Source organism: Triturus cristatus, chromosome 4_2, assembly GCF_964204655.1.
Source record: "Triturus cristatus chromosome 4_2, aTriCri1.1, whole genome shotgun sequence".
In the NCBI taxonomy this organism is placed as follows: Eukaryota; Metazoa; Chordata; class Amphibia; order Caudata; family Salamandridae; genus Triturus; species Triturus cristatus.
Window position 1 is genome coordinate 323132420 of NC_140586.1, and position 26618 is coordinate 323159037.

The 26618-nt window shown below is 42.7% G+C and overlaps 1 protein-coding gene across 1 annotated transcript in view; it reads right to left on the minus strand.

Moving 5' to 3' along the window:
* The window catches only part of HMCN1 (hemicentin 1), a 1072905-nt gene that overhangs the window by 144581 nt on the left and 901706 nt on the right, over positions 1-26618 (minus strand). Inside the window, exons 87-91 of the mRNA XM_085601687.1 lie at positions 25696-25965; positions 23394-23564; positions 19945-20115; positions 6905-7075; positions 5212-5382 (exon numbers count right to left, since the gene is read on the minus strand). Of these exons, the coding sequence (XP_085457813.1) occupies positions 5212-5382; positions 6905-7075; positions 19945-20115; positions 23394-23564; positions 25696-25965 (954 nt within the window). The remainder of the gene's footprint in view (positions 1-5211; positions 5383-6904; positions 7076-19944; positions 20116-23393; positions 23565-25695; positions 25966-26618) is intronic.

Here is a 26618-nt window from a genome sequence, read left to right on the forward strand (position 1 = left end):
CCCCTTTTCATGCTGGTTTCCAGTGTGAGGGGCAGACAGCCTACACTGTGCTCTGGAGTGCGGCCTACATGGCTTAGACTGGGGGGGGGGGGTTGAGCCCTCGAGCACTGTTTACCGGTGTGCGGGGCAGGGAGCGCGGGAAGGGCGCCCTGAAGTGGCCTAGATGGCTTCCACTGAAGTAAGCTGGGCCCTCTAACACCTGCTTGCTGGTATGAGGGAAAGGCAGTGTGGCCTGGCGAAAGGGCCTCCTCTGGTGTGAGTTGAGTGCACCCTTAAGTGTAGTCCAGATGACTTCCACTGGAGTGAGTTTAACCTCCAACGAACGCCATGTTTTCCGGTGTGAGGGACAGGCAGCCTGCAGTAACTGTTCTGCGGTGCTAATGTGTTTGGAGCCAGGCCTGGGAGGGCGGGGTGTCCTAGGTTGTCTGAAGAGCGAGCCAGCAGCAGACATTCCTTCCTCCTCTCGGGGTCTCAGTGATTAAAGTTCTCGGCTTCGTGGTGCTTTTGATGCTCAGAGATTATTAATAGAACGAGAGCATCAAAGGGGCTGATATCAGAGCCTGAAAGAAGCTATGAGTGAGATGGGACGCGAGGGCGGGCACACGGGCCGAGGGAGAGGCTCCATAGAGAAGGAAGGAGGCTCCAGACCCCAGAGCCAATGGGCTTCGGCGCATCAAACAATGCGGGATACTTAATGTGGGGGAGGGAGGACCTACGAGTACACTACAGTGAAAACAGGAAAGGACTAAAGTAAAGACGGGGGGGGGGGAGGTTCACAGGATCACAAACCTATGGCACAGGAGCACCTGAAGCAGATAGGACGGGCGGTGGAGCAGGGTTAGTGGATGGCGCAGTTGGCACAATAAACACTGAACAGTGGCAGCACACGAATAAAGCTGGAGAAAGAAAACGAGGAGGAGAGGAAAATGTTACGGGCTGCCTGAAGGCGATGTTACACGCCCTCGTTCTACTGCTTTACTGCAGACTTCTTGAGAAACGAAAGCGTATACCGTCAAGCGCTCTGGGCACAAGTCATAAACAAGCATTGGCCGCACGCGCGCCTCGCGCTTTAAGTTTAAAAAAAAAAGACAAGCTCGGCGGAGCGTGGCGCGCGCGTGCTTCTTGGGGGCGGGGGAGCGGACCCTTTGAAGTGCTCCCAAAAGGCGGATTGCATGGCGGCACGATGCGCATGATTGTGCGCGTGCTAGCCATGCAATCCGCTTTTTGGGAGCACTTTCCAGCCCACTCTCTATAGTCTTGCTTTGCGATCGCTTATGCGATAGCAAGGCGAGACCTAAACAAGATGGCACCTGTAGCACTACCACAACTTATCTGTCTTCCATAAATTAGAAAATCACATAAAAAAAAGTACTAAATACAATATTTAAAATCGGCAACAGATCCCCATAAACAAATCTCGTTGCTCCACATTAAATTCCAACACTCCGATTGTGATCGAAAGACGTCTTAAAACACATACAAACTAAATAAAGTAGAACAAGTCCTGGAGGGAACTGTATAAAGTTTTGCTATGATTTGCCCGAGTTTCTGAAGTCCTGGTGACCCCGACTACCTTTAAGGACTGAATGATTTGAAGTATTCAATTCCAGATCAGAAGGAGGAGTAAGGTCAAAAATGGAATAAAGGAGGGTTATTGGTCTCCTGACAGGGCTTATACACACGTTGTGAGAAAGTTGATAAGGAAGATTAGAGCGATCTCTTGTAAGCGTGTGTGCCGCAGTGCAAGCTATCAATGAAGTCGTATAGGCTGGGAAAATGTTTCATTAAGTTTTAAAGGGGCTTGGTGCACGCCTCGATCTTTTAAACACCGTTTTAAAAGTATTTTAAAAGTTAAAGATATGGCAGCAGCGTTACTGATGTATGCATGTACGACAGTTAACTATACATAACTGCAAAATGCTGGATTATGATTTTTAGGCTAGAGAATGTTAGCGATGTATAAATTTCACTGGAAATGAAAAGGTGGGCTTGTGATGTAGGTGTGTGTAACAATAACAGTAGTCAAACTATAGTTGATTAGTTACACGCACAGTAAGAAGCATGGGTCTGGGCAGACTGCGCTTATAAGAGATGTATGCGAAGTTAAAAGCGGCACACAGAATCATTAGCCTGCTTTGATAACTCTAAACTGGCTACGATAAAATATAAACTAACTTCTCAGATGTGAAAGGGTTGTGTGGATAGTTGGAAAAAACGTATGCTTTTGAAGGATAATTACTGGGGATCAATTGAGGCAAAAGCTTTTGCCAGGTACAGATTACCCTCTCCATTCCCCTCTCTCACCATCTTAACGTTGCCCCTCTGCAAAGGAGCAACAGGGACTGCAGGGGGTGGCGCTGCTGCTGAAGATGCCATGATTTTCCAAACGGGCGGCGGGTTAGAGGGTTAGGCGCGCTGGCAGCTGTCAGGGACCGGTGCGAGAGCTGCGTGCACTTATACTCAAGCACAGAAAGACGGGCCGGCGCCACACACACGCTATTTATCACCTCACGCGCTTCTACACACACAAGGGGGCGCGCGTACTCAGCAGAACCGGAAGCAGAGGCTACTAGACGCTAATCGCGTTGCTTTCCAAGCCTCGAACACAAGACCTGCTCTTATTCTGCCACCGAGATGAACGAAGGACTAATACGACGCGTTTCCTGATAGAGCACAATTGGCAGGTGTGTCAATGTTACACTGACCGTATTTCCTAATGATACAAATAGAACAAATGCAAACAAGGGAATGAGATGCTGAATGTTTAAATAATATGGTGGGTTGATTGATGTTCTAATTAGGTCATATACCAGGTTTACCATGGTTACCTTAAATGTATTTTCTCCAACTTCGGCTGCCTTTTGAAGCATGCCTCTGTACTTATCATCAACAAGCCCGGCGGAGCGTGGCGCGCTCGCGCTTGGGGGCGGGGGAGCGGACCCTTTGAAGTGCTCCCAAAAGGCGGATTGCATGGCGGCACGATGCGCGTGATTGTGCGCGTGCTAGCAAGGCAATCCGCTTTTTGGGAGCACTTTTCAAACCCGCTCTCTATAGTCTCGCCTTGCGATCGCTTACGCGATAGCAAGGCGAGACCTAAAAAAGGAAAGGAAAGAATAAGGGAACCCCCGATAGCTATAAGGAAGAAGAAAAAAATGAGGGAATTCAGAAAAGAGAGAGAAAAAGCGAACCCCTCACTATCTATTATCGTGACCCATACCAGCTCCTAGCCCGCTCCTATCCTTTCAAGTGTTGGACCCCCACTCCTATAAATACTCCTTTGCCTTAATCTTCGAGGTGAAGTACCGGGTTTGATCTCCCTGAATCACTTTGAGACGGGCGAGGATTTGCAGGAAGGCCTGCCCCCCCCTTGTCCTGATAGAGATTGATCATCTGGCAGAGGTGCCATTGCCTCTCAACTGTAAAATGACAAAAGTCTGGTCTAACGAAGAAGGAGAAATCTCCCCTCTCCACTTCGTTTCTGGTCTGGCCGTCTCATAGATAGCTTATCTCAAGAGAAAATTGCAGAAGTAGACGAGGATAGCACGAGGCTTCAAATCTGATCTTACTGGTTGTCTTAGATTGAATGGGACACGGTGGGCCCTCTGCACCTCCAATGACCAGTTCCATCCTTCCAAGTCTGGGAAAGCTTTAGTCAATAAATCCACCATATATGACCGAACATCAGAGCCCTCCTTGCCCTCTGAACCCAGAGAATCTAAAGATTATTATGGCGTTGGTAGTTTTCTTGGTCCTCCAGTTTCCACTGTATATCAACCAGCAGTGCCTCATGCGCCATCGTATGTTCCCAGGTACCAGCCAGATCACTCTCAAGGGCCTCAGCTCTAGTTTCAAGATTGGACAGACGCTCCCCAATTGCACTACATGTCTTTGCCACTTTCCTTAGCGATCCTTGGAGCTTTTGCATGGCTGTCTGTGACCGCCGACTATCCTGGTGAATTTCCTCCCGGTGAGAGGTTATGCATTGTAGGATGGCATCCAAGGTCGGAGGTATTGGAACAGGTGAATCTTGAGGGGGAATTGTATCAGTACCAAACAAACGCTCTGTAGCTGAATAATCCCATTTAATATCTTTTTCATGCAGGTTGGATCGTCCTGACTTTCTAGGTGCTTTGAGGGTTGTAGCCACTGGGTCTGCTTTACTTGCGTCTGAAATGTTCCCATCCTCACTAGATTTAATTAATGAATCCGTCCCTGAGCCATCTCCTGACCATACCTCCTCCGACAGTGAAAAAAAGCAGTCGTTGGACTCAAAGTCTTGCTCCGTGGTGGTTAAACCAGCAAGTTGTGCCATTGGCTCTAAAAGATCCTGAGGGGTCTGCAATACATTCTGATCACTAACACCGATCGCCCCCCTGATCTGCCCTGAAGGCTGGGCTCTGGGCGAGCCATACAGGTCTACACAGCTCCCTCCATCCACTACCTTCATAGAATTAGAGGCAGGTAAAATTACCTCTTCGCTTGCAGCCGACCGACTCTGCTCGGGCTGTTCGTTCAGGGATATTATGTCCTTCACTGCACTGGCGCCTCCAGCACTATTTGGGTTCTCTTATGCCTGGGCCACTGTTTGTTGCTGGGTTTCCTCCTGCTGAGCTGGATTGGAGGGGGCGAAGCTCCCCCCATAGATGCATGCAACAGCTCGAGTACCGAGGAGCCGAGAGAGCGCTGCTGGGGCGCAGCCCTGCCTTTGCCCTTACTCTCTTCCACGGTCTCCATCCAGGTTGCCAAGACCGCTGTGGAATGGTTGGGACAGCAAGGTAGGCACTCAGCTGATATGGCAGTTTCCATCAACTTCTCTGAGGTAAAAGACATGAGGGGAGTTCCGAATCTTACACCATGTTGCTGCTTTGCTGAGCTACGTCAGGGAGCCGCAGCACGGCTGCATCACCCCTAGTGAAAGGCCTTTAAAAGTAAAATGTGAGCAAAAATATTTAAAAATGTGCTTTGTAATTTCATAAATGTGCTTGTAGGCATATTAAAATAGTCCCTGTTGCAAGGTGTTGGCAATCTCAGTTGCAACTCCTACTCTTCAACCAACTCCTAACCCTTCCTACTGGCCCTCTGTTTGGAGAAGCATCTGTTAACTCCTCCTACACATTCTCTCCACAGCCTTCATTAAGATGTTCTTTGTGAGCTTTTATTTTTTCAGCACTGCTAACCTTTATGTGGTTGACACCACCATTAGTCACTTACCTGGACATGGATCACTGTTGCAAAAGTCCATCTGCACATCATTGCCTTCACATTTGTGTCCACCATATTGTGGGGCAGGATCAGAGCATTCTCGTCTCCTCTGCCGTCCACCTCCTCCACATGAGACACTGCAAGCACTCCAGCTGTTCCATGTCGCCCATTTTCCATCCACTTGTGGAAGTAAAATTAAGCAATAGAGTTAGATCTCCCATTCAGACCAGACTAAGACTAAGTAGTCCAACATGGTACTCTCAATCCCAAAACCAAGGAAAGTAGCACATCACCAGTGCACCCTAGCACTGGTTCCTGTAGTGAGGATAATTTGCAATAAGCACAAGAGGCGGAGGGAGAAGATGAAATAATGTGTATATTTAATTCCGGTCAATGCCTTGAAACATGTTGCTTCAATTACAGCGTCTACACGTTTTCTTTGTCTTCTCTACCTTTTTCTGCTAATCTGTGTCACCCTAATGGTCTAACTGGCTGATATGTTGGTGAACGTCATAATAAAACAATGGTAACTTCACACGCTCAAAGTAAATAAATAGTGACTTGTGTCAAATATGAGATATTCAGCAGATATAATGTTTTAATTTATTTTAGAATTTCAGAGAAAAATGCTGGATTCCAAATGCGACATCGAAGAGCTAAATGACATGACTACAAATCACTAAAAGTGACTGAAACTGGCAAATACATGAAGAGGAAAGATACCAAGAGAAGATTGGGTTAACCAGAGATGAAAAGTGTGGTACTTTTTCTCATTGCAAAGGGTTGACACTACCAAGTGGCAAAGTTTATATCTTCCATTTTTTTATTCTCTATTAATAGGCACTTTTTAGTAACAGAGCTCCTCTAATAAAGTTTGGAAATCATGCCTGAATTACCTTGTGGATGGTAAACCTGGATTGCCATTCAAGCGGTATATCAGAACTGAGAACACTGTGTCTGGGACCATGTGGAAGAGCGAGGACTCACACTATCCAGGTTTTGGAGTGACTGGTATTGTAGGGTGTGATGAAGTTTAAGAACCAAGCCCACTGCATCAGTGTCAACGAATCACTGTTCCAATTTTTAACCACTGAATCAATTAAACTCTATCAGTGTAAAACATTTATTCATATCACCACAGTGGAGGGGCCATACAGACAACTAATGATTGTTTATGCCAAAGCCAGCCATTATATAGGTGTAGGCATGCAACCTATTTCTTGCAATTTAAACTTTGTGACATATGATAGAGCAGTACCATGAACCCCCTTAAATACTAAATCTACAAATTTGTAAAGGACTATGAAGAGGTAGGAGTGATTGTGGGATAAACTAAAAAATATTCTTAATAACTTTATCAAGCAAGATGCGAGCTAGTATTAAAGAAAGCCACCCAAGAGGCTATTGAGTACCATCTTTTTCCTGTGGTGACAATGCTAATGATAAGGGCTTTTGCACTGTGTAAAAGAAGATGTGCAGGGTTTTTGTGAGTGTTCTGTGATTGCAGGTTAGCAGAAGTAGTTGTGCTTGAATTAGAAGATTTAACCAACATGTTGGAATTCAAAAGCATACCAAGGTTTGATTTTAGAAAATTATGCTACACAAACCTGCTTAAACAGGCAGTGTGATTGTCCTCATCAATCTATCTAAAAGAACAAGAGATGGTTAAATGTATACAAGCAAAGAACACATGCATCCTTACCTGGACAATGCCTCTGATTGCAAATTTGTATTTGTGCATCAGGTCCATCACAGTGTGAACCGTCAAATGATGGTGGGGGATTATTGCATAGCCTCAGTCTGGTTTGGGTGCCTTTGCCACAGGTCTCACTACAGCTTCCCCATGGCATCCATGTTGACCAGGCGCCGTTCACTGGAAAACCAGAAAAGGAATGGTTTTGATATTATATGCTCATGAAGTCTGTCTTTACACAAAGGAACGTTTTTTAAAAAGATGTGCCATATTTTTGACAAATTAATAATATACAATTATGAAAAAATATATTTAATTTCCTTTGTCTCTGCTGAGGAACTCATAAGTATATTCTTTACTACACTGCCCAGTCAATGAGCGGTGGTTTCTAACATAACCATCCAGATAAAAATAGCACAAGATATGTGTTTCACAGTGAAACGTCTTTCATCCCTAATAGCCTAACAAAATCTCACCTGTTCAGTTTTGCTAAAAGATTCACTCCACTCTGTGTTTCCCATGTTGTGTAATCTGGACACTTGCTTAAGAGTAATTTACAAGAGTTACATTTAAAACCAGCTGATGTCATGCGTAAATTCCCACACACTGGTAAAAGTTGTTTGTGCATTGTAGATGCAACAAATTCATGTATATGTTTTTCTTAATTTTTGCCAAGGACCTAATAGATGGCGGCAGAGTTTCAACTTTAATATGTGACCTCCACCACAATGTTGTAAATAAAGTATAACCTTGTAAGATGCAACACCCTTGAAGTGGTTGGCTGGACACTGTAGAATGAAGGCAACAGTATGTTATGCAGAGGTCCATGCACTCATCAGTCTGGAGTAAGTGTAGGAAACATTTTTTTTTTGCTTTATTGTCCCCACCCCCCACTTTTTGCCTGGTATTTGATACAACTTTGACTATAGTATTCTGGGTTCCTGCTAACACGGCCCCCAGTACTAGTGTTCTTTCCCTTAAAATGTACATGCTCACCTTTAATTTGCAACCTAAATCATATCCGAGACACATTGGTATGAAAACTCATTAACTTTCCTTCTTCATTATCCCACTTTGTGCACTTCAGATATTAAACCTCACCTCAAAGGAAAACCAGATGGCCACTGTCCTAGAAGAATCCAATACTTCTAACTTTTAGTCTTCTTACTTTTGATGGGATTGTGTTTTTATGTACGCTTCAAATTTATCAATTATTCAATTGTTTCTTTTGGGCTTTAACTTGATAGATTTTTGCACATTTTGTATAAGTGTATTACTTTACTGCTTCACATTAAATTTTCGTTCCCTAACACGGCCTTCTGAAACTTTACACTCTCTTCTATTCTGTCAATTGCCTAATCTCACTATGAAGAAATTATTTTTTTCTGATGATTTGTATGTACACTTCTCTATGTCCCTTATTGGGATCCATCAATGCTTTATAAAACTTCAGAAATGGTATTGTAAAATGAAAAATTAGTAAGCAGAGTAGGAGAGTCCACCTTAGCCTGGCACACCCCTAGGGTGGCCATGAGCTGAGGTGAACCCTTCTCTCAGAAATTCTCCATCTTGAATTGGAGAATTAGACCCAATAGGAATAGGGATGTGCCCCTAAGGGTAATCGCCCTAAGGGACATTAGCCATTTACTACTGCAGCCCGACTTCAGTAATGACCTTAAATTTAGTATTTAAGGACTCCCCTGAACCTTACTCCTTAGATTCAATGACCTAAGAAGAAAAAGGACAGAAGAGCCGTGCAGCAGTGGAGAAGAAGACGATGACTGACTTGGCCCCAGCCCAACCGGCCTGTTTCCTCCTCCAGCGGCCCTGCTTCTAGAAACCGGCCAGGCCCACTGCCAGCAACCTCAAAAATCCAGGAAGACCTATGCTGTCTTCGACAACGACTCCTATCTCCCTTTAACACTGGATTTGTCCAGCAAAGAACCCAACACCAGTCTCCGGATCCAGACGGATCTGCAACACTGCACCACTCTGCACCCAACACCCACGCCCCGAGTTTGAGTGGTTCACCTATCCTGTGACCCTGATCTAATCTGCATCAGTGGCTGACTTCTCCAGGCACCCCTCTAGGCGCCCACGTGTCCCCCAGCTATTCAAATTACCTGCCCTGCCATTGGTCGCCTTCGTCCAGCCTCCGGGTCCAAGCCTGCAGCCTCCTTTCAAAACCGATGCTCACCATTGGAAAGCATTGGGTGCTTGAAGCGTATTTGCACCCTGCACCCGGCTGCCCGTGTGCCGCTGGTGGTGTAGCTTTGGTGCTGCTTTGTGGCCCCCTGTGCTCACTTCAACCCCGGGGCATTTGCATCAAGATCGCGGGTACCAGCCTGCAAACCGTGCATCTTCAAGATACCCCCTGGTTTCATTGGATAACATTGGACCCAGCGACCTCTGCAACCGGCTTTCCCAGTACCTACCTGGTCTCGAACATTGTCCTGTGTTGTCCTAAACCCGAAGGCCTGGGGAAGAAAGTTGAGTACTTACCTGCAAATCGCTCTAGCATTGTTTCCGCCGTAGGATTGCATTGTAAGTCTATTTGTTGCATTGAACTATCTAACTGTATCACTGCCAAAACCTACCACTGTAATTGATTTACATCTACAGAAAGCATTCTCCATACTGTAAAGTATACAACTGCATTTATAAAACAGTACTGCATTATTGAATAGTATTGCTACATTTACAAACTGTACAACTTACCTGCACTAAGTGATTCTTAGTTCTAGTAATTAAACACAGTAACAACTGTTTGTACAATCAACAGGTCTAGATTCTGTCTTTTGAGTGTGTGACATCATTTCTTGCCTGAGTGTGTACAATAAATGCTCAGCACTACCCTCTGATAAGCCTAAGTGCTCAGTCCAGCTACCACTAACTTGAGAGTAAGGTATTATCTATCTTAACCTCTAACATACCTTTGGGACCCCTTGGATTCTGCACACACTATACTTCTTTTTGGTATAGTATATACAGAGTTAGCTTCTTCCACTAATCTATCTACAGAGATGGTGGGGCATGTTGTATTAGAAGTCTCTGAATTGAACCGTACTTTTAATAATCAACCTCCCTCATTATGTCACATTTGGTAGCAGATTACGAGCCTGATTCACAAAGTTAAATTTACAAGCACATAAAAAGATAGGACAGGCCAAACTTTTTATGTGCAGAGTTCTCCGCCCCGACTGCGGAGTATCCGCGCTCATACATTTTTTTATTAAATTGCTGTTTTTGTGAATACTGACATAGAGAAAACTTGCAGAAACATGCATTTACCTTTGAGAATCAGACCCTATGTGTTTACTGTGTGTGACTGAGTAATTTAACGCTGGTTGCCAGGCAAGTTTGCCCTGTTGTTTGCACTGGAATTTACTTTGATTATGCTGTGCGAAATTACATGTGCACTGACCAATCAGTGCAAGAACGGTATCTGCAGACACTGAAGACATTTTGCAGGTGCCAGTGAATGCAAATGCTGGTGCAAATTTATCTTGTCACAAATGCAAAATTACTCAGATGCCAATGTTGCACAATAATTCCAGCCCTCGGAGTGATATTATATGGTTAAAAAAATGTACTGCAGGGGTCGTAATGGTTACATAGACAGCTAAATGTTTTGAAGACAGGAAATTTTATTTTAATTTGTAGCTCTCTCCAAAGGTTTTACCCTACCTAGGATAGATGTACACTATCTTTAAGCAAGCATTGGTAAAGCAAATCAATTTGGCTTTTTGCTAGGGGAAGTGTTTGGTAATAGTTTACTGTATTTATTTGTGTTGCCCCCAGTGGTCCTAGAAAGATAATATGGCAACTAGAAGTAGGGTGACTTTGATGAACACACTGCATTAGCAGCACTAAACCGTACCCTCAAAGAAGAGTGTTACATGTATATGAGTCAGAAGATAAAGTTTTCTGTTGTAGGTGGTGAACGTAAAAAGCACATTTAGTAAAATATTGTATAGTAGATACTTTTTACAAGCATTCGGTATTTTCTTTGCATCTGTGAGAAAGCCTATGTAGGAAAGTGGCCCTTTTTGACAAGGTCACACCCACTTTTTACATGGTATTTGATGCAATTTTAACTGAAGTGCACTGGGTTCCTGCTAACCAGGTCCCCAGTGCCAGTGCTCTTTCCCTAAAACAAGGTAACTGCTCAAATACTGACCAGTTGGCAAGACCTTTAGCACCTCTGTAAGTCCCTAGTAAATGGTAGCCCTGGTAAATAGGGCCTGGTTACTAAAGAGGGTCCCTAAGGGCTGTAGGATTTATTATGCCATCCTAAGGGACCCAGTAATAAACTCATGCATACTGCCATTGTAGGCAGCATGAAATAGTGCAAACAAATGTGAAAACACGACATGGTGTACGTCCTGTGTGCCATCCCCCAGACACTGCATGAAGTATATATAAGTCACCCTTACAGGCAGTGTGAATTATATTACATGTGAGGACGTATCTGCATGAGAAAATATGCCCCTGTGCTGTCTAGTTTAATTGCTAGATAGTACAAGTGAACAGGGAAGCCATCTTAAGTACATGTACTGGACACTAGTCATTTTGTGTTGGTATGTTGTTTGGTATCTATCATACACCTTGTCTTAATAAAACCCTACTAATGCCAGCAGTGGATTTATTTTAAAAAAAAATGCACCCAGACTGCACCTTAGAGGTGCTCCCTGAAAACCTAACAGCCTCTTATTGAGCTGGCTGACTGGTATCTTCCAGCCTGCTCATGGAGAGTGGTTACCCACCTGCACTCCTACTAGTACATGTATATACCAATATTTAAACGTGGTTAATCGGTGTTATTTCTACAACGCATACAGCTGAGAGCTTATGGGCATGCCTAACCGTCCTGTGACCAGATGTGCAAAAGTAAAGGAACCGGACCTCCATTCCTATCTCGCCATGCACAGCGAAAGTCCCTAAGGTTTCAAGTAAAAGGTAAAGCTCATATGATTATGTAAACCAATTTTTTGGCTTGTTTACCATAACACGAATGATTTACTAAAAACAAGTTTCTTTGAATACATGACAATGTTTATATTCACATTGATGAAAATTGCTTTGATGAAAATACTCTGATTTACGATACTCTGTATCAAAAACAATATGCAGAACCACAAACATAATCTGCTTATTTTAACAATGTCTAGAAAGATCCCAATGCATTTCGGGTTACAAAAGAACCCTTCTTTAAAGGAAAGAGATTTAAGGATGTCATGGTCCGGGTAAATGCACCTGCCAGAACAGTCAAAACAAAAGATAATCAAAATACAGCGGTAAAACAACAACGTTATATTTGAGTTCTTTCAAGTATACAACAGCGGAGGTCTGTGCCTGTGTTCCTTGCATGCCAGAGACAACGTTCCCACAGATCATATGTGAGCTACAGTGATACTAAATTAGTGTTTGTGCTTGCGTGAGGATCAATGATCTAATCTACACGAAACCAGTGTGTTCAACACTAACATGCCTATAAGATTCAATCAAGCTTTTAAGCTGAATAAGTGCCGAAGTATTGGAGAAAAGGAAACAAGCAGTATCAAAAGTGCGTTAATACCAAAACGACACGGTTACCTAATAAGACGAAAAACGTCTCCAGGTACGGTGCAGAAAATCTATGAGTGAGAAAACAAAAAGTGTACATTAACATGATATGGTGTGTGCGACTGTAAATCGTACTCAGAATCGAGTGCCCGACAGCTTACCGATATCCGCTAGATACGAACGTGCAAGGTTCTGCTGTAAACGTAAATGCAACAATTCACATATACGGACCGAATCACGTTTTAAAGAAAAGTGTTCGGTTAACCCATGACAGGGTCCTATCTTCAGAAAGTGGGCGTTCGATGGGTATTATCTGTGAACCATTAAAGCGAATTAGTGCCAATCACTAGTCTGTAGAAAGTAATGGTGCCGACCCGGTGAAGAAACACTGACTCACCGGCGTACGGAATATTCCGGAAGTCCTGGTCACATGACATCTAGAGGGCGTGTGTGGTCCAATAGAGACCCAAGCCCTTTAAATAGATGAGCGTAAGAGGGTTAGCAACGTGAAATGTTAAAACTTTATTGATGCGGACAAAGACTTGTAACTAAACGATAACCGTCGTTTAAGCTGGTATGTGTGAAAAGCGAGGATTAGAGGAACAGTGTTAAGGTGTATAAAGCAAAGTAAAAGTGTAATTAAAGTGCTGATAGCCCCAAGATATTACTGAAGAAGGGTTCTTTTGTAAGCCGAAATGCATTGGGATCTTTCTAGACATTGTTAAAATAAGCAGATTATGTTTGTGGTTCTGCATATTGTTTTTGATACAGAGTATCGTTAATAAGAGTATTTTCATCAAAGTAATTTTCATCAATGTGATTATAAACATTGTCATGTATTCAAAGAAACTTGTTTATAGTAAATCATTCGTGCTATGGTAAACAAGCTAAAAAATTGGTTTACATAACCATATGTGCTTTACCTTTTAGTTGAAACCTTAGGGATTTTCACCGTGTGCTGCGAGATAGGAACGGAGGTCCCGTTCCTTCACTTTTGCACATCTTCCAGCCTGCTACTGCAGTCATGTCTCCTCCAGGTGAGACTCCATGCTCACTGAGGCCAGAAACAATGTCTGCTCTGCAGGAAAGTGTTCACATTTCCTCCAGCAGGATGGCTGGTAAATCTGCATACCAAGGCCAGGGACTTCAAAGCCCCTGCTGCCTTTGATACGTGATACTGGCTTCCCCCAGACCTGGGAGATGCCATCCCCTGACCTAAGGCCCAATCAGCACCGGGACAGGCAGGAAATTAACTATGCTAGGAGGTGTGGTGCACTACCAGGACAGTCACATCCATAAGGTGGGCTGCCTAAAAGATGGATTTCACCTATATTTTTATGGGATTAGGAACTCTGGGACAGGGTTATGCCCACTTCTCACAGGAAGTGGTCATATAGGAGGCATAATGATCCCATAGTAAGTAGTCCATTGGCTACTACCTTTCACGCCCCTTAATGCCTCTAAATTCAGTATTTAGGTGGCCTCCTGACACCAGGAACGTAGATATGTCTGACTGAAGAAAGAAGAGGACAAAGTAGAGCCGAAGAAGCGAGAACTGTGGACTGTTGGTGCACTTTGGCACCAAACTCTGCCTACCTACCTGCTCCTGTTCTGATAATCGTGACAACCCGACATGTGCTGCAGCTGTGCATCCTTCAAAAGCCTCAGAGGGCTTCCAGCACATCACCAATCCATCGCCATCTCCCTTGAAGTGGAGGAGCCACTTCTCTGCAGCCTGAAGGCACTGACCGCAATGTCTGGTACACTGTTCTGCTGTTCACCGGGTCCACTGACACAGCAGCTGTCCAGGACTAGGTCATTGTGCTCTTGGAGGTCAGAATCGCCTCTCCACAAAGTCTGAAGATGCCAGGACCAACCGGAGATGGCCAGCACCAATACCCAGGGTACCTAGACCCCTTGCAGCAACCAAAGCTTGCTTGAGTTCAATCCGGACTCCAATGCTGCAAACACCGACCAGCTGATGAGAGATGCCAGCGTCACAGAGGCCACCACTGAGAGTGCCTCAGCTGCCCTGTTTTGTCCCTCTTTGCAGGTCTAACCAGGAACCGTGGGTGCCTTTGATGCAGGGGGGCCAGCCATCCAAAACCCTATGAAATTAGCTCCCCAGCTCAGGTCCAAAACAACAGACTGTGCTCCTCTGCTCGAAGGGCCCCCATGAACTGAGCCCCCTTTGGGAACTCCTGGACTTGTCCCCAAGTCCCCCTCTGCAGCCTGGTTCTAGGTGCCCCCCCCTTTGCCTATAGTGTAGCGTGCAAAGCTAGCACCCTGCCCAGCACCTCTGCATCCAGATGCTCCAGAGCAGGTAAACCGGAACTGCTGGTGGTACTTTGGACCTTGGCCCCCTAGCACCTTAAGTCATAAAGGGGACCCCTGGAATACAACTGCAAGTACCTGTATGCAGTATATGCCTTTCTCTCCATAGGAAAGCATTACAGCATAAAAAGCCATTTGTGCTACAATTTTACTTACCATTAGAAATTGCTATTTCAAAAACTACTGCTCCCACACACTACCAGAAACAAGAGCATTTGGTATTATTTATTTAAGCCCTGTAAGCCAATAAGGATCATCTGGATTTCTACATAGTGTACCTCTCTTTGGCACACTACATAAAAAGCCAGCTTCCTACAGTCTACTTCTGCATGTCTGTACAAGCAAAAAAGCGAAACCTCAGTCAACATTTTATCATAACAGTAAAGTATAGCAAACAAACATACAAGGGTGACTGATTATCCGCACTGTATCTTTACAACAGGCTATGGCATCCAAACACCATGAACTTTATGAACAAAACAGCCATACACCAAGAATTAAAATGTTGTAGGGTTAGTGAATTAATTTTGTTTAAGAATACACAATGGCTCTCAATTACAATATATACATCATGTTGCATCTGCAGTCTCACAAACGTACTATTTGATGCTCCTTCTCAAAGATCTAATGGTAACTTCAATTGAACAAAGTAAAAATTAACAGAATGCCATGCCGTCCAAGGAAAGACAATCCTTGAAAACGAAATCAAAGCCAATGGCTGGATTAGACTGACCTACAGACCATTATCCCTCTGTAGTTCTTCTTATTTTACTTTTTTTGAATGTATGTCATGAGGTTGTTTAAGTAGCTCAAGCTGTCAGTAGACAGACCTAAAAAGGATTATCTGTATTGAGCATTATGTTGTCTAAGTACAAAAAATGTGATAAAAAATATTAATTAAAATGGACATGATAAAAAGAAAGGGAAGTTGGCTGTTATCTCTAAGGATAGGGTGGGGATGAGGAGTGAATGTCCCTGGCAACTGGGAGGTTTTATAAACTGGAAAAAACTGAAGGGCATACTGGTGAATGGCATTTTAAAGGGCCCCTTGAGCCCCTGGTTTTAATATAATTTTCCACATAAGCATAAAGTCATATAAATATACCAGAACTTATTTGGGTGTGACTTCAGTTTTTGCATGCCTTCCATTTCATGCTTTTTATTATATTTAGTAGTATAAGCACACACACTTGAGGGCGTTAGCATACTTTACAATATAATAATACCTCAAATAAAAAAAGACTAAGGACACTTAAGTAAAGGTCATGTGGGAAAAGATTGGCCTTGTATAAACCACAGAAATTGAAGAAGTATGCAGTAATTGTTTTACTTCACATTTCTGCCATGATAATAAATGTGGAAATATTTCACTACTGCATGAATTAACCAGTAGAAAGGTTCTGTTAGGAATGCAAGTAAATGCTGAAAAAGGAAACAATTGCGATTTTAGCACCTGCTGTTCTGTACGTATTATCACATTGTTTTCCTCCTCGACTCTAAATCCCGGTGTAATCCAAAAACTTCTATCTGTGATGGCATTATTATAGTGTCATGGTGTTACCACTAGATTTACCACCAAGCTGTAGATTAAGGCTTCCATGGCTTGTAAGGAAAAGAGCTGGGGCATAAAAATAGTGCACTCCTAGGAGGGTTGTTACCTCCCCTTGCTTTTAGCAACAACTCAAGCTGCAAGGGAGAGAGGAATCTATACCCTAACTCATCCAAGACAAAAAATGGGCCAGTTGCAACAGGCACCCGCAACCCTGAAAGGTGCAGTGGGTTGGTCCTCGCCCACAAGAGTTTCTGGGCTGATGATACAAATAGCAGAGGCCCATGCAGAGGAAGGCACAGGGTCAAGCCAAGTAACCAAACTGGGTAAATTGGACAGTTGGAGTTTGCTGCAATATATTTGTCAGTGGAGTGCCACAAAGACTGAAATGATAAGTCCATGGTGCATCTCAAAATAAAGCATGGCATGTTGAGTATCTGAGCTTGGAATCTGGGAGGTCGTGTCCCAAAAAATGAAGATGCTTCACTATCTGAGTACCTTAATAAGATTGATATTATTGCAGTACAGGAGACATTGGCACAATCTAGTACCCCAGTAATTAGGTTTGTTGACTATAACAAATTGGCATATAAAAGTAGCAACCATGGAAAAGCAAAAGGTGGGCTAATGACCTATGGGAACTCCGAAATCACTGCAATGGTCATGATGCTAGATTGAAATAAACCCTGGTTATTGGTGCTGGGCCTGGATGTGTAGGATAAGCAGCTGACAACCCCACTGGTCCTGGTCAATATTTATATCAACCCGAGATAAAAAAAAACAAATATGGTGGATACATTGATTAATCTGCTCTTGGAGTGGAAATGAGTCATGCGGATGGCAAACTTGGTAATCACTGACGACTTCAACTTGAATCTTTTTCAAGATACATATGAGGATGGTGATGAAGCACCACATGCTCTGCCTGCTCTTGGAAATGATCCGATCAAGAGGACGGACTATAGACACGCCAAAGAGAAACCCTGGATGCGAACAGCTCAGGACTCCCACGAACTGAACAAAAGTCAGAAAGATGAAAAATGAAGGGACTTTGGTAATTCCACCGTTAACATTTGAACTGAAAAATTGTGAGCGGTGATCCAAAGAGTAATGGGTGTGTATTAAAGCGAAGAAGCATAATATAACGCTGCAAACAAATTGGGACTTGGACTGTGAGGCGGCTCGGTAGGGAGAATAAGGGCAAGAAAAACATCCCTACCATCCTAAATAATAGGATTTCCTCCCGCAAAAACCAGACCAGGTGAAATCAGCAAGTGACCAGTGTTATGTTTTATAATATTGTGTCCTGAAGAAGGTGATGTGAGCCAACTCAAGGGTTGCTGAAACGCTGCGTCGACAGTATTTGGTTCATACATTGTTTTTAAAAAAAACATTTTGAAAATATTATCTTTTTTAAAAAAAAATGTGAAATGCGTTGAATAGTTTTTAATTGTTGTCAGAATTGGTTTGTAGACTTTGCAAGAAGTGTTGTTTTTATTTGCATAAGTGTAATAATAGTGTAATTGTGTGGAACATCGTTTCAAATAATTAGATTTTATGGAAAGTTACAATTTGATTGTGGCAAATGAAATTCAACCTTTTTTATAGAAGACGGTGTTCAGTGCTCAGTGCTTAACAAATATCCTCTTAAAGTATTTTGGAATACGTACACGTATGGTGGTGCATCCCTAGAGCCTTTCAACTATCATATTCATGTTCCATTTGAGTTAGTTGCGCAGAAGGGACTTGTGATTTGCCCTGTCCCTTCTGGTGGTTAAGGGTGCCTCTCCCAGGTTTTGTGGAGAGTTTAACCTATAGCACACTGTTCACAGACAGTGGGACTCTCATGAGAAATACATTAGAGAGTATTAAAAAGAATCTGCTAAGAAAAGTGTACAGTCTATGCAACTCTTGGCAAAAGAAAACACTATTCACTTAAAATAAGCAACGTTTGAAGGTGATTATACTACCTGCAGCCTTTGTACTGTGGTGAAAACTTTACAGATAGCCCATCTTCTGAAGCAAAACAAGCACATGTACATAGTTTAATACGTGGCACACACAGTCTTCTAATTTATGTAGAAATTGTCATGGTGAGACAATTATGTCCAATAACTCAAGGCTGCTTACAATACTTAGAATGTTGTATGTAGAATCTGTGCCCTGTTGCAAACCTTTTCCGTACAGCCTAAAGCTTCTGTAGAACATGCTGAACACATGTTGTCAATTGTCACATGCACAAAGGGTTACTCTTCAATGCAAACATTCATTATGTGTTCAATACCTCTACTCACCTTAGATGCATTAGGAGCACATGCATTTTGTAAACACTTACACCCATCAGCTGGAAACTGGCTGTACAATATTAGGTAGAAAGGTAATATGGTAGGCACTCGAAACTATGCAAACTGTAAAACAAACTAACTCGCTCATTGGACAATGTCATCAGCGATGTCATCAATTATGTCAAATGAGATGTCATCAGGGAGGTCATAGAACATACCATGATTGATGTAATATGCAATGTCGAAAGCAGTGCACAGTGGGAGCGCAAGTTATAGTTAGGTATGTTAATTATAACTTGTGAATTTCAGTTTTTTTTAGTTCAAAACGCTTAGGCTGTCACTGAAAAATACACGTAACTATAATGTTACATTAACCTTTGGATTTTTTATGGGGAAAAAAAATTATTACGGGGTAGAAGGATCACGCAACAGCCAAAGAGTTTTTTTTATTACAGGAAACATTATAGATCCTCAAAAATCTGTACAGTGTTTTAGAGAATAAAGTTTAAATTTCTCTGGACCATCTTCAATACTCAAAGGCTACATGGTCCAATATATCTTCAATCTGTGTGTTGGAACTACATACCTACTCGGAATCTGAGACCCAGCAAAGCTAACCTGTTATAACAGGCCAGATTTATTTGTCACAGAAGCAGTTCTGTCTTCCTACTAAAAGCCAGATTCAGGAATGCTTTGTGCCCAGATCTGAGACATTTATCAATTACGGCAGAATACATGAAAAACTGAAAACATAATTTCAAAGGTGACTTTATAGCTAACTCCGAAATCATCAGGACATCCATCCTTTAAAATAGGAACAACTATTTGAGTGTATTTTTACTATAGCTGAAGACCAGAACTGAAAATATCATCCATATTTTCCAAATAGCAACAGCTTTCTATTTTTTATCATCCAGACGACAAGATTGGTTAACCCAATAACTGCTGTCAGTACTCTTCAGCAGCAAAGTCGCAAAGTGTCACAAGCCAGTATTATACAAATCAACAAAGATGTGAATAAATGCATTATTCTGATGCTTTTATAATATAACATTTTCTGAAAAGAGACAATGGCCCTCTATTATTTTTTGTTTAATAAAAGATGGTTTGTTGTGCAGTTGTCCACCATGGTTAAATTGAGGTAGGATACAGGCTGCCTAAAGTTCAAATGCTAATGCATACCTAAGATTGCATCAGCCATAACTGAATTGCAGATAAAATTGGTTATTATCGGTTAAGATAATTCTGCAGCTGAACATCATTGGTACGATTCAGAGTACTTATGCCTATTATATTCCTCGTACCCATACTCTTACCTGGACACGGTCTAGCATTACACATCATAACTTCCATGGCATTCCCATCACATGCCTTCCCACCATATTGTGCTGGAGGGTCACTACATGTTCTGGTCCTTGTTTGGTTTCCCTGACCACAGGTCCGTGAACATTCTTCCCAAGGACTCCAGTCCGACCAGCCGCCATCAACTAAAAACAGAAAAACAGAATGCATTATTCAACAACTTTGGTGACTAGAGGAATGAATAGACATCTCAGCATGGCTGTACGTAACCATTTGATGGGCCAATTGGCACCAATCTCTCTTTCTTTCTTTCTTTCTTTCACATTCAGATAGAATCAGTGTCAAATTTCTGAACTAGCTCAAGGCTACCCTTCAAAATAGTTTTAATGGGCTCTCAATTGTCCACAGTGTCCACAGTAGTGACAATATGAACGGATCAAAGTTTTTGGTTTTGGCTTTCATTTGACCATTAATTGAGAAATATTGGTCACCTTTCTTCATCTCTCTGTGACTGAAATTGTAAACATGTGTGAATATGCATCAATAAAAATTAGTCAATAAATGTGCTGCCAGTTAGTGTTCCAGTTACAAGTTTCAATTCTATTCTCTCCTTCACACTATAATTTTAATCTTGTCTTAAATGGAGCCTTCACACTATTCTGTTGTATGAAAAGTGAATCATGACCGAGGTGCTTCTGCTAAAATAAAAATATTATTTTTTAAATCAAAATATTTGCTGTAACTGATAACAATGATAAACAATCCCCAGAAGTCACTCTACCTTTCTCCCATGAGCTGGGAATTACAACTTCAACTGCACCCACCAGCCCAGGTGACGAAGCGCTTATCTTTTCCGAAGATCAATCCAAAAGTGCAGGCAAGACGGGGCACCTGGCCCGAACGGCATCCTGCAAGTATTGTATAAAACAAACCACGCGTTTTGGGCCGCAAGCTTAATGACAGTTTTTGTAATAGTGCCCTGCAACAAGAAGCCATTCCGGATTCATGGAAAGGCTCCAGAATAACCCCATTGTCAAAGGCGGTGATAGCCACTGGCTGGAAAACTACTGTCTGATCACCCTCTTAGACACCGAGGCTAAATCCTTCGCAGGACTTCTACTGGCTGAATTACTGCTTTGGGCAGAAGAAAAACACATTCTCCCCACTAACCAATTGGGGTTTAAACAAGGAGCCGGCACAGCAAACAACATTTTGCCACTATTGATAATAATGGACAAGCTTAAATCGAAAAAACAACTGGTCTACCTTTGCTTTATGAACTTTAAGACTGCATTTGATTGCATGCAGTGCAACCTACTCTGGCAAAAACTGGCACCCTGGCTCACCTTCTAAAAGCAAATCAGCTGCTATATATGGGCACCTGGGCAAGAGTGAGAGTCAGGAATGGCTCGTTTCTGTCCGGGAAAACAGAAACCTTCCAAGGACATGTCCTTGCACCATACCTGTACAACCTCTTTCTGGCCGACCTGACCCTTCTTTGGATGCTGAAAACACTTACGCACCTAAACTAGGAGATATGCAAATTTCGAACCTTCAGTACGCAGATGGTGTGATCCTCCTTAGCCAGATTGTTTTGCAACGCCTCATTGACAAACTATCTCAATATTGTATAGTCGATGGCATGTCAAAAAACCAGAAGAAAACCAAGGTCATGGAAGTGAGTAACAGTATTCAGAAAAGACACGAATGGCTTTGCAAGGCTAACAACTAGAGCCGGTGAAAACCTACAGATACCTAGGAGTTGTATTCGAGGATAGGGGCTCCTTCCACCAGCACAGGACTTGCTGAGGAAAGGTATAACGCCTTGCTTCTTGCCTTCCGCTCCCTACAGAGAACATTGGATAGCCCAAGATACCTGCCACTGCTGAAGTTAATAGCAGCACAACTTACACGAGAATTTCTTACAGAAGATTAGCCCTCTGAGGTAGAGACACAACAACCCTAAATTCGATCTCCATGAAAATATTTTAATTGCTTTTTCGTCTTCCCGCCTAATGCTTCGCTGGCCCAGATAAATCTTGAGTTTGGTCTAACAAATCAACTGATAGAAAGAAAAGGGGCTTACATTAAAGTATGAAAATGAATAAAGTCCTTTCCAGCCAAACAACTGTGTCAAGCTCTCTGGCAGGAAGTGCAAATAAGTGAAGATGGCCCCTCCCGTCTGTATCTAGACCTGGCCATTGACGCTCTGGGTGTCCGGCCATTAAGGGAAAGGTCCCTACCTCTACCCTCATTTAAAAAAAATGAATAATGGTGTGACTAAAACAATTCCTGCACTCAAAGACAAAGAGTCCCTATACTCCAGATCTCACGCCTGGATGATTTTAAACAAGTATAAAATAAACCCCAGCCTTATCTAGAGGCCAGGTGGTCCAGGCATTTAAAACTACATTTTAGATATCGCTTTGGCCTTTTTCCAGGCCGGGCCTACAGTGTACCTTGGAATTCGGACATCTAAAAGGTTTGCTGCAGATTTTGTAAATCTGGCAAGAAAACATTGTTCATATAACATGTGTGTGCCCTGCTCTATTGAGAGAAAGGAGGGCACTGTTAAGAGCACTTTTTAATCAACAAGACATTTGCTCCTTCAGGAAGGCCATGATCGCATTATTTAAAGCAACGGACACCATTCTGAATAGTCATTTTAACACAATTCTTAAAGCTGGAAACATGTGAGGTTCTTCAGCCCTAAGCTTGTGTTTTGTAGATCTTCCCCTCTCACTTGAGACCATCGCGATGATCATCTTGGTACCCTTATTAATGTTCAGGCGGTTCCCTCGGAACACCAAGGTAGCTGTCTTCAAATGTGACAAGGCAAGCAACGGTTTTTACTAATGAAGCATGACACAACCATATCTCAGCTGCTGTAAAGGTCAGTTAAGAACAGCAGATGGCCTAGATTGCACTTAAAGCCTTTACAAGCACCTAACCTCTTGGACTGTACTTTTTATGCCAGTCTAGTGCAGTGGTCCATTCAGCATACACTTCAAGACTTGATAGGCACCTTATCTATATGCTGGCCTCACTTTTAATTCCATAAATGGTAACCCTGTAATAGGCTCACGGTGTTACTGACACCGTTTGTCGTATCTTTTATAAGCAATTGTTAAGTTTTAATCTGTAAACGGTTTATAAATTTTCACTTTAAGATCTGAAACACACTTAAAATTTTCGCTAGCATTTTTACGCAACATTTTCTCTTTCAATCACAACTGTCGACTCTAACATTGTAATCATTTTATGGTGGCATTGCTATTGAACTTTCCTTTTAATATGATTTGTAATGCTTTTAATGTTGCAATGGTTTTAATTAACCTAGCAATATCAATAAAGTACTACAGTGATAAAATAAAGGACAGAGAGATAATGGTGCATTTTTTAAACATTCCACATTCACGTTTTTCTAAAAGCTGCTAAAGATAGAGTACATGGGACAAAATACCTGGGCATGGCTTGTTCTGGCAGTCGCGGGTCTCTGTGTCTGGACCATGGCAGTGACGGCCACCATTGGCAGGGAGTGGGCTGTTGCACCTACGGCTCCTCTTCTGGACTCCGTGGCCACACGTGACACTGCAGGATTGCCATTCAAGCCATTCCGAAAATCCACCGTGAACTAGAACATACAAATACACCAACAGTGATGCAATAAGAATCCCTAAATGTGAAAATAGCCGAGTGACCTGAGCTTGAAATGACAAGCTGGTACACAAAAAACGTATATTCAAATACCATAGCAGCAGCAATAATCATAGGGCTGGACGAGCCAGAACGTGCATTCCACGTACTCACGGTGCCATGTCCTGGTCCACAGTACAACATAGAAGATGTAATGGTTGACGCATGCAGGGTGACTGCAGTTCTGCTTAGTAGCAGGTAGTGTGTGCTAAAATCAATATACTGACAAAGCCTTACTAAATTATATCATATTATATTCTCCTGAAGCTTAGGCAGCATGCATTAGGGTTTAATAAGAAAGGATGAGTAAGCTGAGCTGCTCTTACCCTGGATGACTCTGAAGAGCATCAGAAGCCATGAGTCTCAAGAGTGACTGCACTATTTGTATAGCGCACATGACACAAATGTAAATTTAGGCATGCAGGCGATTTGACTGATGAGACACGTGTGATTGAATCTCTCCGCTATTTTAGACTTTTTCCCAGGCAGCCTACCATGAAGCACAGTAGCCCTTGCATGAGGGCACGAGTATAATTCAGACTCTTGATCAGCCACAAAAATGCAAGTCGAAGCTACTTGTTGTGAGGTGGATCAGCATTTTATCAATTATTTCTAGGCGTAGACTCATCACTATAAATTGATTTTACACAAGTTTGAGTCTTCTAAGTGGGTAGTGGTAGTGGAATGCAGCACCCTCAAACCACTGTCTGCAAAGAGATGGCACCACATAAATTAAGAAGGACGTTGAGGTACCAAGATTAAATATCTGTGTAGATATTAAATGAGAAAACCATGCCTTGTAGATAAGCGTCTGTCTCTGCTACCCAATTTTTGTGGTCTTGAGTTTTCCTTTTACAAGCAATAGTTTTCATATGAAAGCTCATGGCTGGAAGGAAGGTGTTCAGGTGACATAAAGCCATCTAGAAACTGTAAATTCGAGGACTGTGGAGGCTGAAGCCTGATTTAGAGTTAGATCATAATCCTATGACTTCTGCAGGAAGCGCTGAATATGTTAGTTAGGATTTGCACCATAGGCTATTCCTAAGACTCAAGAAATTCAGTGGTTGATTCTTCTCCAGACTAAGCAGTTTCTCCATTACAATCCAACTCAAAACGAGACATGTAAGAATTATGTATTCACATTAGAAACAGAAGCTACATGAAATGACATACTAGAACCAAAACTGAACATGCAGCACATTCTCCCTCCTGGGAACCAAGACAATTCACAAGTAAATGTTCACATTTAGACAGGGACAGGGTAAACCAGCAAACTGAAATGAGAGACTCTGCCCATTGGGAAAATCTGCAGCATTACCAAGTGTGAAGGGAATGATCATCTGAACAAAATTAAATGAATCAGAGCCTGCTTCATAGTTTGTCTTTTGTAATCCACCACTGTAGTTAATGTTCACGTCCACCAAGCTGGTGGAAGAAAGTCTATCACATTTAGAATCCTACGGCGTGGACTGCTAGTGTTTCCAATACCAAAGGTGAATCATGTCCCGTGAAGAGGTAGCTTTTTGCGGGATCCGCTGGTGGAAATCTGCCAATGCTTATGCTAGATTGTGGAATTACCATCACCAAATGTGAACACTAGAAATGTGGTACAAAGTGTGGGTATGTTGTCAATGCCCACACATCTAGTCTTCCTAATATGCTGTGGGGTGTATCCCAGGGCATTAGGGACACTATCGTAACATATTGTGAAAGGCTACCATCATTTCCATGGTGGGCTTTCAAAGAGGTAACTCCTCCAAACATGGTGAAGATTAGCTACTCTAGGTGTGACAGTTTAACTACTTTCATTTTGCATGGAACTTCCTCAACACATTAGCAGATCAAATGGCAGAGCATGAACATTTATCATCAGCAAGACATCTGCCTAACTCTAAATAGCCTGACATTCTAACAAAGACATAGGCCATTATCCTGTAGTGTTTGTGCTGGAGCCTTTGATGCTGATAAGATGGAAACTCATGTAGAACAGAAGAAGACAGTGACATTTGTGATCATGTTATTACTATCAAACTTAGATTCCTTTGAGCCACTGGTAATGACTGTTGTACCTTGGACAGTGAGCGGAATTTTCACAAGAACTGAGCCAATCAAATTCCGTGCCACACACTCATACTCGGATGTGTCCTCTTTCTGTGCTGAAGAAATGCGCAGGGAGTTGTTGGATAAAACAGTAACACGATCATCACTCCAAATTGGCCTTCCTTGACGAGACCACTCAATGGTTGGAGGAGGTTCACCACCAGTCTGGCAGTTCAGCAGCACTGTGGTACCAGCATCAACTGTAGTCTCCACGGGTTCTGTTGTAATCGTTGGATGACCTGTAGGGACATATTCAAAAGTTCTTTACCATCAACGACCAGGACAATAGAATTCATGACTGTAGGTTGTTGAGAAACATTACAGTATTGAACTGCAACATACTTGTAGCGTCTCAGCATGTGAAATCAGAATTTTGTTGACAGGCCTACATCTAAGACAAAAGGGCATGGAAAGGAGTGGGAGCGACCTTTGCGTGCTTTCCCTGGTAGATACAGTAGAAAGCAGCGGCAAAGAAGCTGCACTTTACCCTCAGATCTACCTTTCAACTGTAGGAAGAGAAGGTGTCTTAACACAGACACATCCTGGTTGCTTCTCGCAACAGGTGTGGACAGCTAGCACTGCTCCTTCTGATGTTAGGGCAGATACTGCGCTTGGCCTAACTAGCTTGTAATTTGTCAAGGAGGCAGCAGAGATGAGAATTGGAATGTGACTTCAGAGAAGGGACCAAGATACGTGGCTGGCACTGAAGCCATAATACACTTTGGTTGTCATTGTAAATTTTCTTTTTTTTTGTACAGCTAGGGCTGGAAGCTGCATGCAGTAGCAATAGCACCCAGTGAGCGAGCGGCCTCCCAGGTAGTTACTGATTAGGAACCTTGTGAGGGCTCTTAGCTTGATCTCAGGACACTCTGTTGCAGCCCATCATTCAATA